Source organism: Rissa tridactyla, chromosome 15 (assembly GCF_028500815.1).
Source record: "Rissa tridactyla isolate bRisTri1 chromosome 15, bRisTri1.patW.cur.20221130, whole genome shotgun sequence".
NCBI lineage: Eukaryota > Metazoa > Chordata > Aves > Charadriiformes > Laridae > Rissa > Rissa tridactyla.
Window position 1 is genome coordinate 11,999,086 of NC_071480.1, and position 17,707 is coordinate 12,016,792.

At 46.9% G+C, this 17,707-nt stretch overlaps 1 protein-coding gene across 6 annotated transcripts in view; it reads left to right on the forward strand.

Moving 5' to 3' along the window:
- RNF213 (ring finger protein 213) overlaps positions 1-17,707 on the forward strand; it is a 58,746-nt gene that overhangs the window by 25,499 nt on the left and 15,540 nt on the right. For 5 of the 6 annotated variants that reach the window (XR_008469350.1, XM_054221153.1, XM_054221151.1 and 2 more), the window contains 19 exons: positions 281-1,418; positions 3,146-3,339; positions 3,733-3,885; positions 4,590-8,183; positions 9,051-9,187; positions 9,505-9,600; positions 10,069-10,187; positions 10,790-10,912; positions 11,624-11,709; positions 12,537-12,684; positions 13,037-13,172; positions 13,610-13,798; positions 14,267-14,406; positions 14,845-14,999; positions 15,329-15,541; positions 15,922-16,103; positions 16,860-16,980; positions 17,092-17,192; positions 17,463-17,642. Coding sequence is in view for 5 of the 6 variants with exons in the window: in XM_054221153.1 (XP_054077128.1) it covers positions 281-1,418; positions 3,146-3,339; positions 3,733-3,885; positions 4,590-8,183; positions 9,051-9,187; positions 9,505-9,600; positions 10,069-10,187; positions 10,790-10,912; positions 11,624-11,709; positions 12,537-12,684; positions 13,037-13,172; positions 13,610-13,798; positions 14,267-14,406; positions 14,845-14,999; positions 15,329-15,541; positions 15,922-16,103; positions 16,860-16,980; positions 17,092-17,192; positions 17,463-17,642 (7,205 nt within the window). In the remaining variant the exon portion in view is untranslated. The remainder of the gene's footprint in view (positions 1-280; positions 1,419-3,145; positions 3,340-3,732; positions 3,886-4,589; positions 8,184-9,050; positions 9,188-9,504; positions 9,601-10,068; positions 10,188-10,789; positions 10,913-11,623; positions 11,710-12,536; positions 12,685-13,036; positions 13,173-13,609; positions 13,799-14,266; positions 14,407-14,844; positions 15,000-15,328; positions 15,542-15,921; positions 16,104-16,859; positions 16,981-17,091; positions 17,193-17,462; positions 17,643-17,707) is intronic. The other variant, XM_054221152.1, reaches the window with a different exon arrangement.

Genomic DNA, 17,707 nt, shown 5'->3' on the forward strand with positions numbered 1-17,707 from the left:
GGGGAGTGGACTGGTACCCTCATCCTCTGGCTGCACTGGGGTTTCTTTGGGCCGGGAGGGTTGCTGTGCTTTCGTAGCAAGCTGGGGATTCCTTACTGGCTTCCTGGGAATACTGCTGTTAAAAAGCCACAGAGTCTTTTGTTACTATATGCGGCCTGACACACCTGGCTTGGGACCAAAGCCTTTCTTTTCATCGAAAGTTTTTCCTGTGGTTTCATGACTAGGACTTGTCTAGGTAAATCAACTTTTTTTTTTTAATCTCTCATCTGTCCTCACACAGATCTTTTCCAATGTCCAAAGACTTGCGCAAGCCTTTATAGACCTTTATTCAGCTGGAAACATACTCTTCCGCTCCTGGCTTGCTCGTGTGTATTGTTCACCCAAAAGAGACTCGTGCGTTCTTATAGACTTCTCTTTGGAACTGATCCCAGTGCTAGAAGGGCATGGAGATATGGCAGCTGTGCTCCCAGGCCTCTGCAAGACAATGGAGGGTTTCCTGGAGAGGTGGAAAAGCTTCATGTATGAAAAACGATTCCAGCATTTCTACCTGAACTACTACACTGCTGAGCAGCTGGTCTATTTGTGCACAGAACTGGGGCAGGGGACGCCCAGCCAGGAAGCCCTGATGATGCTTTCATTCTTAAAACACAACTGCACCAAGCAGGATGTCCTTAGAGCCTCCAGGAGTGAGGTGCCTCCTGGCTCAAGAAAGGCTATTTCTGACTTCCAAGTGATGCTGGATGGGGAGGATCTGACTGCACGGCTGAAGTGCATCTGGGAGTACTACATGAGCAACATGGGCTCCTTCCTTCCAAACTGCCTGGATATCGATACGCTTGGTGGGTTGCTGAAGAATCTGGCCAGCTGGGAGAGAGATCATGTCACCCGAGACTTTCCACAGGATCTTCTGTGTGTTGGTCAGCCCAACCTCATCACATGCCCTCGCTCTGAGGTGCTCACATCTGCTCTGGCTATTTACATGAACAGCCCCAACCAGCCCCTTCCCACTTTTGACGAAGTTCTCCTGTGCACCCCTCAGACCACTGCTGAGCAAGTGGGGCTCTTCCTCAGGAGGTGCCTCATTCCCTGCAGTGGAGGAGAGAAGATCTACACCATGCTGTACGCAGATGAGCTGAGTTACGATGTCAGCTGCAGAGCAGAGGAGCTGTTCCAGCGCCTGCAGCACTACAACAGTGCCTATCGCCTCATCATTCTCTGCAACTGCGAGAGGGAGCACAGCTACATCCCTTCTGTCTTCAGCCAGTACAAAGTGCACATGATACCCCAGAGGCCGTTAGCTGAAATCCAGCGATACCTTCAGCACCACTACAGAGTCGCTCAGCCTTCAAGCTCAGCTGCTTCTGTGTTCAAGGACAATATGTGTGTTGGGATTGTGTCCTCCAAAAGAGCTGGCGTGGGTAAGATGTCACATGCAAAGCGGGGTCTGCTGAGTGTTAAAAACTGGAGTGGGGTTCACCTTGCCAGGTTTTCTGCCCAAGTCATACGTATCTAGTCAAAAAGAACGATTCGGACTGTAGTCAGTGGAGCGAGGTGAAAGCTGTAAGGACAGCTCATCTTGTCCTGAGAAAAGCATCTCTACAGATGATTCATCTTGCTAATCTGACACCTGCCTCTTTCTACCCACTTACATCATTAATATAAACTAGATAGTGACTTCTGGATAAGATAGATCTGATCTCCTGAGGTTAAAATATCCCTGCAGGAAAACATATGTGAGATGGGACAGGGGTTGTAAAGCCCCCCTGGTTTTCTTGCATGGGAAACGATTGTTGGCCGTCTCTTAGTGCAAAAAGCTAGAGGGCATTAAGTAGAACTATTTGCCAGGCTGAAGAGCAAACAGAAGAAGGTGGTTCTTCAAACAGTGCTTAGTTAAACTGTGGAACCCAAAGCTTTACACAGGCTTAAAAAGTAATTAGTTGTAGTCATGGGAGAAACATCCATCATGTGCTATTAAGCACAAAGATGCCGTCTCTGACATTGGAGCTCCTGAGCTGCAAATCACTGAAAAAATACTGGGGAAGAGTTGCTGTGTGTCAGCTGCGTTCTTACCCCGTTCCTTAGCTGTTGTCCCCTGTTAGACTGGTAGTCCAGCAAGTGCTTTGGCTGTCCAGCTGTGCGTGTTTCTTCTGTAAACTCTGAGTCATCTTTAACTTCTTTGAAGTACTTCTAGTGCATGCACACAGGAGCAACATCAGAGCTTGCTTTTTCCTTACAGCAGCCATTCTTGGACTTCGATAGAGTACCACCCCATTGGAAGAGGTTGGTCTCAGAAGTGAAAGTGTGCTATGTTATTTTCCAGGGATTAGTGAGAAAATCTAAAACAGTTTTGGTAACAAATTGCATCCTTTGTCAAACCTCGGAAATCCAGGGCAGCTCTTGGGTGTTACTTGTGAATGGCTGCTGCCTTAGCTTCAGTCTGGGAAGCTGTATAAACCCCCCTTTTTTGTTGTGTTACAAACCTTTCGTACTGCTGAGGGTGAGTTTGGAGCTTCCAAAATGTTGGAAGAGACAGCTTTAGCCAGACAGCCACAACTGGGAAGTATTCGTGGAGTGAACCTGCCCCAGCCAGCTCTGGCACTACAGACAGCATGAAGGGTGTGATGGGGTGTAGCCAGTGGACACGGAACAGTCTCTCCATTCCCCGTGTTAATCTGGGGAGCAGCAGATGCAGACTACAGCCAGCTGCAACCACCAAGGCATTGGCATTGCCTGGACACTGGCAAAACTAGTTTCTACAGGATAAGACAGGAAACTTGAGGGTGCTTATACCTCTGACAACAGCCACACAGCCCTTCACCTCCCTTCCCCTGTGTTTTGACTTCAGAAACAACCACATAATAGAATAGATTCAAGTCCTAATAAAGAGTAAAGCCTTTCTCAGGCGGTGTAAGCAAAGCAAGCCGTGTGGATAACAACAGCCCTCAGCAGCCACCAATGGCTTTGATTCCAGGCTGCAGCTGCTCTAACCAGATTTAGGCTTTCTTCTGGAATGCCTTTTAGGAAGGTTCAGAGATTTTGGAGGATAGGGTGCTTAAGCATTTGACTTCCTTCTTCTATTATGACCTTAATATTATTTATTTGATATTGGCGGCTTTAATTCTTGTGATGTTTTTTGTGATAACAGGGAAATCTCTGTATGTGAAGAGGCTACACGAGAGACTGCAAGAAGAGCAGCCTGACTATACAAAACTTCTGAAAACCATCAGACTAATTGAACCAGAAGTGGATGAAGACAAAGTACTGAAATCTCTTCTGCCTTTTCTTAAGAGAAAACACCAGACAAAGCCCATGATATTCCATTTTGATATCACCTCTTCAGTGAGTACATCCCTCCCACAGCTGCCTTGTCCTAGAAGTTCTGTGTGGATCCTTGCAGAAGTTGTTTCTTTAAAGCTTTTTGTTCTTAGTAAGCCATTTCACTGAGATGTGTTTTCTAATTACTGTGTATGTAAGTAACATAAAGAACTCTACCTTGAAGGTGGTTGAACTCTGGAACGAGCTGCCCAGGGAAGCCGTAGAGTCTCCAGCCTTGGGGATATTAAAAACCTGACTGGATGTGGTCTTGGGCAACCTGCTGTAGCTGAGCCTGCTTTGAGCAGGGGGTTGGACAAGACGTCTCAAAAGATGCTTTCCACCCTTAACTGTTCTATGATCCTGTGAAGTTATGGTGAGTAAATAGAGAGGAAATGCATTTGTCTTTTCTTGTGACAGGTACAAAGTGGAATTCCAGAGTTTCTATTCAAGCTGTTGGTTTTGCAGTATCTGACAGATAATAATGGAAATATGTGGCTACGGCAGAAGTGCCATTTGTATATCATCGAAATCCTTGAGGTATCACCAGTGCCATACAAAGCAGCAAGACATGTACGTACACAGCAATACTTGATTTCCTTGAATTTCTCGGTCATTTTGCACATACGTTTGTATGTAGCTGCACATGAGTTGTAGAGACTAGAACTGTAAACGTAGCATAGGAATTCCCTGTCTGTCTGGGGTTGTACTGTGCCTCTGCGTTACAAAGTGGTGTCCCTGGTGTTGTACAAAGTGATGTTAAAACCATACAGTAAATTATACCTGGTGTGGTTTTCTTGGGTTGGTCATTTCTGAAGTCCTATTAGTCCAAGCCTCACTGGCCTCATTATAACATTTATAGGAGGCATAAAAATGCAAAATCTAATCTTCCTCATGTTACTTTGCATGTTTGAAAGTACTAGAATATTTATATGCAGCTATAAGAACAGAGTGTAGGAGTGACAGGGATAAATAACAGCTTCTTGGGTTTAGTTTTCTTTTTCTTTGAGGCAGCACTGAGAAGGGGCTGGAGGTAACAACGGACTAACGTTACAGGAAGGAGACTCTAGAAGGAAATAGGATTAATTGTTGTGATCCACTTTAAGTGGAAGAAGCGATGCACAGGGGAAAAAGTGTCATGGTTGTATAGGCTTGCTGCTGTTATTCAGTTAGGTCTGTGATTTCAGACAAGAATACTATTAAGAACAGATTAAACAAACTGAAGAAGATTAGAGCCACAGCTTTGTAATGACATACTTTCTTTTCCTCTACTCCAGATGTCAGCGAGTCAGAAGTATAATTTCTTTGATGTGTTCCCTAAAGTAACATGCAAGTCTCCCAAGGAAGTACTGGAAATGGAGACACTTGGGACCCAGTCTGGGGATGTTTCAGATCCAGGAATGGATGAGGAGGAATTTTGCAGTGAGGCTTTCCAGAGACCTTTCCAGTATCTGAAAAGATACGACCAGGGGTGCAATCTGGACACGTTCTGTTATGAAGCGCACTCTGTGGAAGGGAGCCCGGCAGAATGCCTGCAGCAGTTCCTCCTGCACTGCGGGATCACAGATCCCTCCTGGTCAGAGCTCCGAAACTTCACGTGGTTTCTCAACGTTCAGTTGAGAGACTGTGAAGCTTCTGTCTTTTGCAATCCTGACTTTGTCCGGGACACTTTGCAAGGTTTTAAAAACTTTGTCGTTGCCTTCATGATTTTAATGGCAAGAGATTTTGCAACACCCTCCCTAAACATTTCTGATGAGAGTTCAGGAAGGCAGTCCTCCAATCTGGAGAACGTTGCAGAAGAAGATCTTCTCCCTTTCCGCATTCGGAAAAAGTGGGAGTCTGAGCCTCATCCATATTTGTTTTTCAATGAAGATCGTGTGTCCATGACATTCATTGGTTTCCACTTTATGCCTAATTCCAGTGGCGGTGTTGATGCCGTTAATCCTTCGAATGACAACATTATCAAGAGAAATGTCATGACTTCACAGTTGTACAATGGCTTGTTGCTCCAAAGAGTTCCCTTCAATGTTCCGTTTGATCAGTTGCCTCGTCATGAGAAGCTAGAGAAGCTTTGCATGGTTTTGGGAATCCCTTGGGTAGTAGACCCTGATGAGACATATGAACTCACAACAGACAATGTGCTAAAAATCTTGGCTATTGAGATGCGATTCAGATGCAACATCCCAGTTGTCATCATGGGAGAAACAGGCTGTGGGAAAACAAGACTCATAAATTTTTTGTGCAAGTTACGCAGAAGCCTTGTAGAGGTAGAGAACATGAAGCTTGTAAAAGTTCATGGAGGTACTACTGCAGAGATGATTTATGCCAGGATCAAAGAAGCAGAAGCCCTTGCTAAAACCAATAAGGAGAAGCACGGGTTGGACACAGTCCTCTTTTTCGATGAAGCCAACACAACAGAGGCTGTAAGCAGCATCAAGGAAGTTCTGTGTGACCACACAGTGCAGGGGAAGCCTTTGGTCTCTCACTCTGGCTTGCAGATCATAGCAGCCTGCAACCCTTATCGTAAGCACACACCAAAGATGATCCAACGCCTGGAGTTAGCTGGATTGGGCTACCGCGTCAAAGCAGATGAGACGAAGGATAAGCTTGGATCTATTCCGCTGAGACAGCTTGTGTATCGGGTCCATGCGCTCCCACCCAGCATGATCCCACTAGTGTGGGATTTTGGGCAGCTGAACAACTTAACTGAAAAAATGTATATACAGCAGATTGTACAGAGAGTTACTGAACACGTCCCAATGACGCAGTTTGAAGCAGAGGTAATTACAGAAGTGCTTTTTGCTTCCCAGCAGTACATGAGGCAGAGGGACGACGAATGCAGCTTTGTCAGCCTGCGGGATGTGGAACGCTGCATGGAAGTTTTCAAGTGGTTTCACAAGCGCAGTAAACTACTGCTGAGAGAACTGGAGAAGTATCTTGCTGAGAAGAGACCTCTAAAGAGCACTGTTGAGAGAAACAACGTTATCTGGTCCTTGGTGCTGGCAGTTGGGGTTTGCTATCATGCATCCTTGGAAAAGAAGGAGGCGTATAGGAGTGCTATCAGCCAGGTCCTTCCAAAACCTTATGACACCCAGAAAAAGATTTTGGAAGAAATCTCCGTGATGCAGGATGTATTTCTGAATGGTGTGCACCTCCGAGATACCATAGCAAGAAACTTGGCCTTGAAAGAAAATGTCTTTATGATGGTTATCTGCATTGAGTTGAAAATCCCTCTTTTTCTTGTTGGGAAGCCTGGGAGCTCCAAATCCCTTGCGAAAACCATTGTGGCCGATGCTATGCAGGGCCAAGCAGCTCATTCAGATTTATTCAAGGACCTGAAGCAGATCCATCTAGTGTCTTTTCAGTGCAGCCCTCTCTCCACTCCAGAAGGAATCATAGGCACTTTCAAGCACTGCGCTCGATTCCAGGAAGGGAAGAACTTAGAGGAGTACGTCTCGGTCGTGGTTTTGGATGAGATTGGGCTGGCAGAAGACTCTCCCAAAATGCCCTTGAAGACTTTGCATCCACTTTTGGAAGATGGCTGCATAGATGATGTCCCCCTTCCTCACAAAAAGGTTGGCTTCATCGGGATTTCCAACTGGGCTTTGGACCCTGCTAAAATGAATCGAGGCATCTTTGTCTCCCGGGGTGACCCCAGCAAAGAAGAGCTCATAGAAAGTGCGAGGGGGATTTGTTCCTCGGCACGAGGGGCTTTGCAGAAGGTTGAACAGTATTTTTATCACTTTGCAGATGCATATGAAAATATTTGTAAGGCCCAAGACAGGGAGTTCTTTGGTCTACGTGACTACTACAGCCTCATAAAGATGTTTTTTGCCTTAGCTAAGAGTTCCAAAAGTGAGCCAACACCTCAAGACATAGCTGAAGTTGTTCTTCGTAACTTCGGTGGCAAAGATGATGTCAATGCCTTGGAAATATTCACCTCACAGTTACCAGAAAAAGGAGAAATACATGCTCGTGATATCAGTAGAATCGAGCTGGTACGACAAAACATTTACAGCAGTGGTCAGGATGGTGATTGCAGATACCTGCTTGTGTTGACTGAGAATTATGCAGCACTGCAGATCCTCCAGCAAGCTTTTTTTACTGCCCGGCAACAGCCAGAAATTATCTTTGGCTCCAGTTTCCCTAAGGACCAAGAGTATACCCAGATATGCAGGAACATCAACCGTGTGAAGGTCTGCATGGAAACTGGCCAAATGGTTGTGCTCCTCAACTTGCAAAACCTTTATGAAAGCCTCTACGATGCCCTCAATCAATACTACGTGTACCTTGCTGGCCAGAAGTATGTTGATTTGGGCCTGGGCACCCATCGGGTGAAGTGCCGGGTGCACCCAAAGTTCCGTTTGATAGTCATCGAGGAGAAAGATGTGGTATATAAGCACTTTCCCATCCCACTGATCAACCGGCTGGAAAAGCACTGCCTGGATATCAGTACTGTCCTGGACAAGGGGCAAAGAGAAACTGTGAAAGAGCTGAAGAAGTGGGTGCATGATTTCACTGCAGCCAATACGGAAGATCACTTCATAAACAAGCAGAAATACAGCCCTTCTGATGTGTTTGTGGGCTACCACTCCAATACCTGCGCCTCCGTGGTCCTGCAGACAACGGAAAGGCTGAAAGCGGTGTGTCCTCCTGGTGAACTCTTGTCTCGTGTGAAGAAAGAAGCCCAGCTGGCACTGCTGAACTGTGCCACCCCGGACTCCGTCATCCGCCTCTGCAACTCAGAGCGTTTGTTTATGGCAGAGTCTCTGGCCAATATATACTTCAAACATCAGCAACACACGTCTTTTGCAGACTTCCTCCGAGCTCACGTCTGCGCTGGCTCTGGGTACCAGACGGTCTTTACAGAGGTGAGTGCCTTGCAGCGTCCTCCCCGAACCCTCCCAACCTGCACCGAGGTTTTTGGTTTATACTGCCGGGGCTGCATTGTGGCTACACCTGAGTAAACTTGATAACAGCCTTGCCACGAAGTGCCCAGATGTGCAGAGGTGGGTGTTTCGGCAGGTGTGTTACTGCATCCTGAAGAATCTCCCGCCTCCAAGTATGCATGGGGCAGTACTGGATGCTCCCTGGCAAGCGGGGGTTTTAAATCCGTTTGGGCGGCTGATGCATCTCTTTACTTTGAAAGTAGTTCTGTCTCCATGAGCATAGCCAGCAAAACAGAAGAAGTTGTCAGGAGCCTTTGAACTCTCATCTCTTTGTTTCTGCCTCTGGTCTTAAAGATACAAAAGATTTTAACCCAGCTAAGCCACAAACAGCCAGAGATCTTGTGGGCCTGTAATGGGTTTACTTTTGCCTGGTATCAAAGCTAAAGAGCTTCAGCTGAGATAGATTGGGCTGGAGAATTTCTCTCTGTCCTGCCTCACTCGGAAACAGCGTGCTTTCTCTTGGGGCTGGACTTGCTGCCCCCTGAGAGCGCTGCAGGGAAGACGCGCTCCAAGGCTTTGCGAGAAGTTTCCCAAAGCCTTGGCTGCCCCTTCTCAGCTGCCCCACTGCCTCCTCTCTGGCAGCACCAAGAGCTACCCAGTGGTGGCCCTGGGTCGGTGTAACAGCCCATGTTGACCCTTTGCCTACTGGCAGGGGCAAATAAATGGGTTTTTGGGCGCAGTCCGGCTCTGCAGCAAGCTAGCAGCATCTGGGAGCACGGACGAGTGAGTCTCTGCTGCCTTCCTGCTGTATTCCTCAGCAAAGAGCAAGCCTACGTCTTGCACTCCCAGGTCACCACCTTCTCCAGGCTTCTCACCAGTGCTGATGCTGCTTGCCTGGAGAGAGAAGTACAGGGTAAAGCGCAAAGGCCTCAAATCCTGTTCCTGCAGCAGTTTGACACAGAGTACTCGTTCCTGAAGGACATCCGGTGAGTCTGGTTTTGCATTATCCTGCTGCGAATAGGCTGTCATCTGGGGGGAAGATGGGTGGGCAGAACGTTTGGACTAACACATATGGAAAAGGGGGGCGAGGGGCCGTGCTGTGCTCAACAGTGGGCTGGCTCGGTGCAAACTGTATTAGCCGCGTTATACCGAGGTGGGGTTTTATACCATCTCTATAGGCTGGATGTTTTAATCTCCTCCTGCCTGCAGCAGCCAAAGCTGGTGTGGAGCGATGACTATTACAGTCCTTAATGTTTTGTTTTTACACTTTGTGACTTCTTTTAAATCCCCTTTCACTCTTCAGAGATTTCCTTGATGCCACGTCGGGAAATAAAGTCCTTATTATTCAGACAGACTTTGAGGATGGCTCTCAAAATGCCCAGCTCATTGCCTCAGCCAAGTAAGTCAAGTGTGAAGAGGTTCCCAGCTAGCTCTTCTGCTCGGTGACTCCTCGCAGCCGTCTGATTTATTAGTGCTGTTTTGGGGATTTCAGAATCAGGAATGTGTAATCCTTTGTTTATTCCTTAGTGGAATGAATGGAGAAGCGCTAATTGTATTTCAAGTAATAATTCATAACCCAAGTCGAAATAAACTAGGATGGGTCAAATTAGCCGGTGATCCCCTCTGAAGCGTGAGTTCTTGCCGTTGGCTGCAGAAGTCACGCGGAGCTGAGGATCAGGGCTATCCCTGGAGGCATAGCTAGAGGTGGCGGCTCAGCAGCGCCGGCTGGGAGGAAGGGGTGAGCGAGTCGCTTATGTCTGTTCAGGGGTGGGGGGGGAAATGTGCCCTCTCTTACAGAGGAAAGACACCTGTCTGTGAATGTTTGTCTGTCCTTGATCTGTCAACAGGCGTTTCCTCTTTGTTGTAGATACACCGTGGTTAATGAAATCAACAAGGTGGACCTGGGAGAAGTCTCTGTCTTTGTTTACTTTATTATGAAGCTTTCCCGGGTGGAAGGAGGATCATCCTATGTGGGATTCCACGGAGGTGGGTCTAGACATCTGTCACTCCTCGCTCTTCAACTGGCTTCAGGCAAACATATCAGAGCAACATTTCTCTTGTTCGCCTTCCTTTTTAATGCCTAAAATCTGGAATCAGTGTGTCCTGTGGGTTGTCAGAGCTGCTTCCCTTACCCACAGGGACTGCCCCTGGGGTCACTGCCTTGGAGCCCTGGTGTCCTCTGTGAGAGCACCTTGCCCTGACCACTGAGTCCTCTTTCTAGTCAGCTGGAGAGCAGCAGACAAATGTGATGCTAACTGCATCGGCATATTGTCCTCCAGGAGGCTCCCGAGTGTGTGCTGATATGTTCCGCTTTCAGCAGCGAGGTTCCCGCTGTGTGTGGGGGGGTCCTAGGAGCCTCACAGCCCTGGTAGTGTGCGTGCCCTGTCAGTCAGGGTGGTGTGCATTGGTGTGGTCAGTGAATTGCTGCTTTCCCTCTCTACATCAAGAAGCGAGAGGAAGTGAACTCTGAATGCGAACTACTAGCCCACAGGTACTGGGAGATAATTCTTGGGCAGCTCTTCTAGAAGAGCCTGCCGCAGGCATGAAGTGATTTTTTTTTTTTTTTTTTTTTTGTCCTCTGCCTTTAGGACTATGGCAGTCAGTGCATATAGACGACCTCCGCAGATCCAAGGACATGATCTCTGATATGAGTGCCCTGCAGAACCTCACTATCAGCCAGATGTTCTGTGAGGATTCAGGTAAAACCAAAGGTGAGCCGGAGGCTGGCTGTGCCAGCCAGTGGTGTTGATATGCCGGTGGGGAAAAGGGGACATGCAGTCCCAGACTTGGTGCTAGTGGAACGTTTGCCTGGTACAACATAGCTAATGATTTTCCCTGCTCAGCATCTGTTTTTTTGTGGGGGTCACCACGTGGCTACCAACTTGTATTTAGTTTGTTACCGCAACTTTGGGTCATCAGTTAAGTTAATTTGGTAGTTTTCCCTTTTTTCTTCTGACAAAAGTGTGTATTCGCACTGCTCAGCACCCAGAGTACTCTGTCTCAGCACAGGAGGCAGCAGATGCTGCATGGCAGAGACCATGACAAGGAGTCACTCCAGAGAATCTCACTCACATGAATGTAGATCTGTTCACCTAAATCCGTGGGAAGGTTAGAAAAGACTTTTTCTTTCCCATCTATTTTTTCTTTGCACTTTTTCCTTTCACCGTACTGCGTTACAGGATTCTGTTAGAGCTTAGTGCATTAGCTCTGAGTGTCACATTTCTTCCACTTCTTGCTGCATGAAGCTTGACAGCCCTACCAGCTGTAGCTGTGTTTAAAGAGGTGGATCTCAGCTACTCATGCAGGTGATAATGGATCTCTGACAGATGTTCTGCTGCTCTGGGATGCAGTTGCTAAATAAACTCTTAGCTGACTGATGCAGAAGTGTACTGCTTCTTTCTAATAAAAATTCTACACCTTAGTTGTCACTCTGCCTGTGAACGGAGAAGAACAGGAGGAAAACGAGGCGGAGGTTGAAACACCGGTGCCAGAAGCAGAGCACGATGAGGTCAGTTCAGAATATGTGTGTTTGCTTCTCAGCTCTCACTATGGCTTTCTGCTCTTTCATGCATAGGTGCAGCACACCTTTTGCCATCCCCATTCACTTGAAATTCATCAGGAATATTATTTGCATCATGAATATTAATGATCAGACACAAATTCCTTCCCCTGCAGCCCAAAGTCAGCATCATTAAAGAAGTAAACTATTCAAAGGACCCTCTAATTCCTTGGTCTCTTCATACTCTTAATTTTTAAAAATCAGTTTTAAAAGCTTCTGTTGTCTTTCTGCACCCTGAAGCTGAGAACTGTGATTGTGCGCCTGCCACTCCAGCTGTTTGTGCTTTCTGATTGCGGTGTGTGTTTTAGGCTGTGATGGAGTTGGCTGTGGACTTTGCTGCGCTGCAGCTATGTTAAAACTGTCTCATGTTCCCTTCACGGCATCAGCTGGAGGATGCCCAGGATGAGGGTGACTGCCTGTGGCTTTTGCCCCTCTAGCACCTAAGCATCTCCCAGGGAAGGCATATTTTCCCTGGTCACATCTATCATTTCCAGTTTTTTCCTGAACTGCTGAATTTTCCCCCATATGAATCTTATCTTAATACAAATGCTGTGTTGCATGCCAATTTGAAAGGGCCACAGAAGTTGCATCGTGTACTTGATAGCAAAAGAAGAACTTAGATTTGCAGCTTGAGATGAGAGGAAAACTGGGAGACAGGATGCTAGGGGCACAGGCCCTTTCTAGAGAGCACCATAATTGTTTTAAGAGGGGTGTGTTGGGGACAAGGGTGTAAAACTGAAGAGTAATGAACTTGTTTTCTCGCTGTTCCTGGGAAGGGTGAAATCCTGGAGACCACTGTGCTCCTGAGGACCTGTGTACAAAGCGCTGTGGGGATGCTACGGGACCAAAATGAAGATCTTAGTCGAAGCACAAAGCGAATTAAGATTCTCCTTGGCCTTCTGTCCAAAGAGGATGACTTGAAAGGTATGTGCTCCCCAGCGGCAGGAGGTTGTGTCGCTGAGCATCTCAGAGACCACCAAAACACTGGGGACCCAAAGGTGAGTGGTCCTTGCTGTAGCGTAGACAAGGTGGATCTCTGGGGCAATCACCCAAGTGTCTGTGTGTGTCCATGTTCCAGTCTGACGTTCCTTTAATGGCTGTAGGGCTTTTCCTGGAGTTCGGGTCGTCAGTTTTTCTCTGGCTGTGCTAGCCCTGGTGGCTGTTCTTTTTTCCAGCTGGCTGATTATTGAAACAATTGTAAAATGCTGTCCTTGGTGTGATATTTGGATCTAATGCCAATAGAAGAGAAAACACAAGTTCCCTGTCTTTTTCCTAGCCTCTTTCCTGAAGATAACAAAGGCTCGTCTCTCCAACCTTTTGAAGAAACAAGAAGAAAATTCCCTTCACCCAAAAAACTGGGTGCTTCGGGAGGCTTCCAACCTCAGTGCTCTCCAGGAAGCAGGCACCTTCAGGTGAGGACAGCAGCAATATCTTGTAACCTACGAGCTTCCAAGAAAAGTCTGCAAATGGCAACTGTGCAGCAGAGACAGCAGTTTCGTGTAATCTGAATATCTGCAGTGTTAGTCCCCATTTTGTGCTGGAAACTCTCCGAAGGCAGTTTTGTCCTCTCCTGGCTCTTGAGGGATGGTGACTTATGGCTGAATGGGCTGTACTGGGACAGGAATGCATGAATGCACGAGTGCTTTGAGTGGAACAGTGGGATTACAGGCGAGCCACAAGTGAGAGAAGTGTAGGGTGTTTTGTTGGTAGCGGTTTTTCCCCTTAAAAGCAGGATTAGGACTTTCTCACATGCAAATGTCGTCAGTTTTTCAGGACAACCACCTCCTGATTTGCTGATACCATTGCTCACCTTCCCTTTGGGTTTCTCGGTCTCTTTCTGCCCCCGAAGGCACACCTTGTGGAAGCGAGTCCAGAACGTGATCACTCCATTCCTGGCTCTCCTGATTGCTGTCATAGACAGAAATGGCAATCTGGAGCTGTTGGTCAGGCCGGCAGCTGAGTGGGTGACAAACCTGTGGATGTTCATCTTCAGTGATACAAAACTCCTGACTGTCCCTTACGGTGTGGGTAAGAACAGGTGAGCCACTGGAGAGAGCAGCAGGAGGGCTTGGCTGCCAGCACGGAGACCAGTCCAGCACTGGCTTTGAACCCACATGGGAGACTAACGCTGTTTTGGTTGCTCCCCTGTGCTGTGCTGAAGGCAGCAGGGCAGTTCTCGGTGACTTCAGAAGTCTGTTTTTTCTACTTTATCCCCAGTACTCCTGGGCTTTGCTCTCTAGCTCTTGGCATGCTCACACTTCTTACCCAGCCCTTGAAGCCCACACGTCCTGCCATTACAGCCCTTTTGCCAGGCAGCACTTACTGAGTAAGTCCTAATGCTACGCAGTTGGCAGGATGAGCTGTATTAATGAGTCCTTCAGTTCTTTCCCTTTTCCTTGTCCCCTTCTAGGGCTAATTTCTTGCTTTCTGCAGCTTCCTGCCTCTGTTGTCTGAACATGTTTCCCAGGCAAAAGCCCAGTGCGTTAACGACCTTTTAATCTCCTAGCTCTCAGCCAGAGATAATTCTGGTGCAGAACAACATGATGGTGTCTGCTGATGCTGGGAATGAGATGCCCTTCAGCTGGAGGATAAAGGAATACTTGGATGAGATGTGGTTGGAAGCTCAATACATCCAAAACACTGAAGGTGAGAGCCTGGCTCAAGACTGACAAAGAGCATCTCCATCCACCTGCCCTGTAAACTCTGGTTTGTCACTACCGTGCCTCTCCATTTCTGTGACCCAGGAGTCACCTTCAATCGCTCTGTGCTCATACGAGCCAGCGGAGCTTTGTGCAACTAGCTTGTCTTTGTGCTTCTCGCTACTAGTCTTTCTCACATATTCTGTGTCCTTGTATTCAAAACGCTGTGGAAATGCCAAGAGTTAATGACAAGGTGAGATTCCATAAATAAAACACTGGGGCCTGGGCTGAGAAGGCCTGGCCTCAAATCCCTTGTTAGTGTTCTAAATGAGGAGAGTGCTGTATGCATCAGTGATTAATTAGGTGTCAGGCTCTTTAGGATAGAAGCTATGTCAAGCCCAGCCTCTCCTAATATTCAGCTTTTCTCCGCATTCTCGTTTTCCAGACCAAGCTGAGAAGTTTGTGGATATCTTCCAGAAAACTGCACTGGGAAAATTTATCTCTGCTCTTACTGAGGACGAAAGGCAGATGCTCTTCCAGTGCTATATCAAAGACTTTATTGTCTTGACCATTGGTGTGTCTTCCCTAGAGGAGCTGCAGGTCAGTGTCTGGAACAAGAGCTGGAAACCCTTTGGATGGAGAGAAGAGTACGATGCCCATGAACATGCCCTTCCGTATCAGTCTTGCTTTCTCAGCCAAAAACCCCTCTGAGACAGACTAATAGCAAGGTAGCCACGAAGATGCATTTGGCACTGGCTGGCTGCTGGTGTCCATGGGAGCACCTGTAACAATTGACACAGCATTTAAGGCTATCTTTGTAAAGCACTGATTCTCTTCTTCCAGAGAATTTTGCCAGGACTTCCAGTACAAAATCAATTATAAAAGTTCTTTTTTAATTTTGACTCTTAACTTTTTTTCTAAACTTTCAGTGTCTGCGAGTTGCGTTCTTATCCTGCATAGAGGAATGGAAGGCAACATCTCCCAGAGGAGAGGAGACGGGGCCATACTTGCCTTGGGTCCACCTTGGATACAACCAGTTCAAGAGCCGCCTGCAGAACTTTTCCAGGATCCTGGCTGTACACCCCCGTGTAGCTCACTACCTTATTAACAAGGAAGGATATGGAATACCACACTCAGAGATGGTAGAGTCACTACCAGGCATTTTGTGATCCTCAGCCCTAGCAGAGCGCTCTGTCTTCACTGAATTAGCTAGTGTTCGGCCTTCCTTTGATTTCAGCAATGTTGAAGTGGGAAGCACAAGCTCAGGCAGGATCCTTAGTATTAGGAACAATCTGCTATGTTATCATTGGATTTAAAATAGTTTGCCCTGCTTCCTCATCAGTTAATAAGATGTGCTAATGGTCCGAGCCATGAGCATGAGAATTCCAGAGCTTAAGATAATCAAGTAGAACATCATTCAGTAGACCACGTGCTATAGCAAACCAGATTGAGAGCCCAAGGCTCGTTAATAATTCTGAAATGCAACTGTTGTGTTATTCTTACACTCGGTGTGTGTATCTAGGTTTTGGATGTGTTAGCTGCTATTGGATGTGCTGAAGAGCTGGAGAATCAAGTGGAGACAGCCCATCCAGAGACCTGGCTGCAGAAAGTGAAGAACCTTCGTATGCCCATTGAGTTTCTCTGTAAAGAGAAGGATCTGCAGAGGAGTGGGAGTCATTGTCATCAGCTGCTGAAAGAACTGGAGTATGTCCCACAGATCTGCTCACAATCTTGATCTTTTGCCTTGCTCTTAATAAGAATATTAGTACAGGCTGAAAGCTGCTCTGTTGCTGCTTTTCTCAGGTGAAGGCTTTGTAGACCTTTCCAGGTTCCTACTAGACTCAATTACATACATCAAGAACCAGTTTGGTGGTTTTTCCCTCATCTTATGTAGATTCTCCCTCTAAATCTGGCAGCATCATCCAGTGCATTCCAACTGGGTTCAGGGGTTATTTAAAACTCTCATTAGGTTCCCGGTAACCAGCAATGTCTCTCCTCTTCATCCCATGTGCATAAAGACTGTGAGAGATGGGGAACTTCACTGCATCTAAGATGGAGTCTTGTGTCTTGGAAGACAAGCCCAGAGAGCCCAGACCTTGTTTACTTTAACCGAAGTGAAGGAAGGGTAGTTAACTGTGATTTTTTTATTTTTTTTTTAATTACTTGATATAGAATTTAGAGGTGTGAGAAGGTCTTTGCGGTGGTCCTAGTTCTGCTGCAGTGCTGTCTACAGGACAGGCTCCTCTGCCATAAGCTCACTGTGTTGGTGCTGTTGTGTGCTTTGTCCTTGACAAAAAGCCAGGGCGGATAACCAACGGGCAAAGCAAGAAGGTGTGTGAGAAGTGCACAAATGCTGTAGTGATGAGCCGTGAGATGGTTAGACTGAACCTGGTGCTGCACTTCCATTCATGCTCTCAGCTCAGAATTGTACTTTTTGAAATCACGTTTTCCTTCCCACAGAGTCTGCTGGAACCGGGTTTTCTCCATGTCTCTGTTTGTAGAACACGTGTTGTTTGGCATCAACACCCTGATGCCAGAATTTGAGAATTTAGTGAAAAAATATACTTTGCTTCTTGCCAAGGTAAGCAAAGATGTGATTTTTACCTCTTCCCTGTCTGCTTCTGCTGACCATGTGAATTTTTGTCTCTGGAATTAGAGCTGAGTCATTTAGCTTTGTCCTTTTCCTTTACAGTGTTTTCAGCACGATTCAGACATGAAGACTCATCCAACTTTCGTTGCAGTGATGAAAGTACTGTGCCAATGCAAAGATGAAGTCAGCAACGGGATCTACAGGTAGTGACATTGAGACAAGTCACAGGGGCCAGTAGGAATATTGCCTATGTCGCCAGCTTATTTCTGGGCGTGAGGCAGTGCTGCATGCAACGTGATGAAAGACGAATGAAGAGCAGTAACTTCCATTTTGCTTTGCACCCTGAAGCTAAGCAGTTAGCCAACGGGCTGTACATTATCTCCTCTTGGTCTAGTTGCAGATTAACATCTTGTTAAAGACTTTTGGTAATAGAACATTGAACAATTGTGTTTGTTGCCGTTTCTGAATTACAGATACGATCTGAAGTTGTGTCCGATCTGCTTAAGAGAGCCGAAGGATCCAGTCTGCCTGCCGTGCTGCCATGTGGTCTGTCAGAAGTGCATCAGAACATGGCTAGTACCAGCACAGATGCATTGTCCATACTGCAGAGTTGCTTTGGAGGATGTTAATTTAAATGTCTCCGTGGAGCTCAGGTACTCCACCCTGCCCAAGGCGAAGCCTTGCTGTGGGGCCGGTTGTGTGAGGAAATTCTGATATG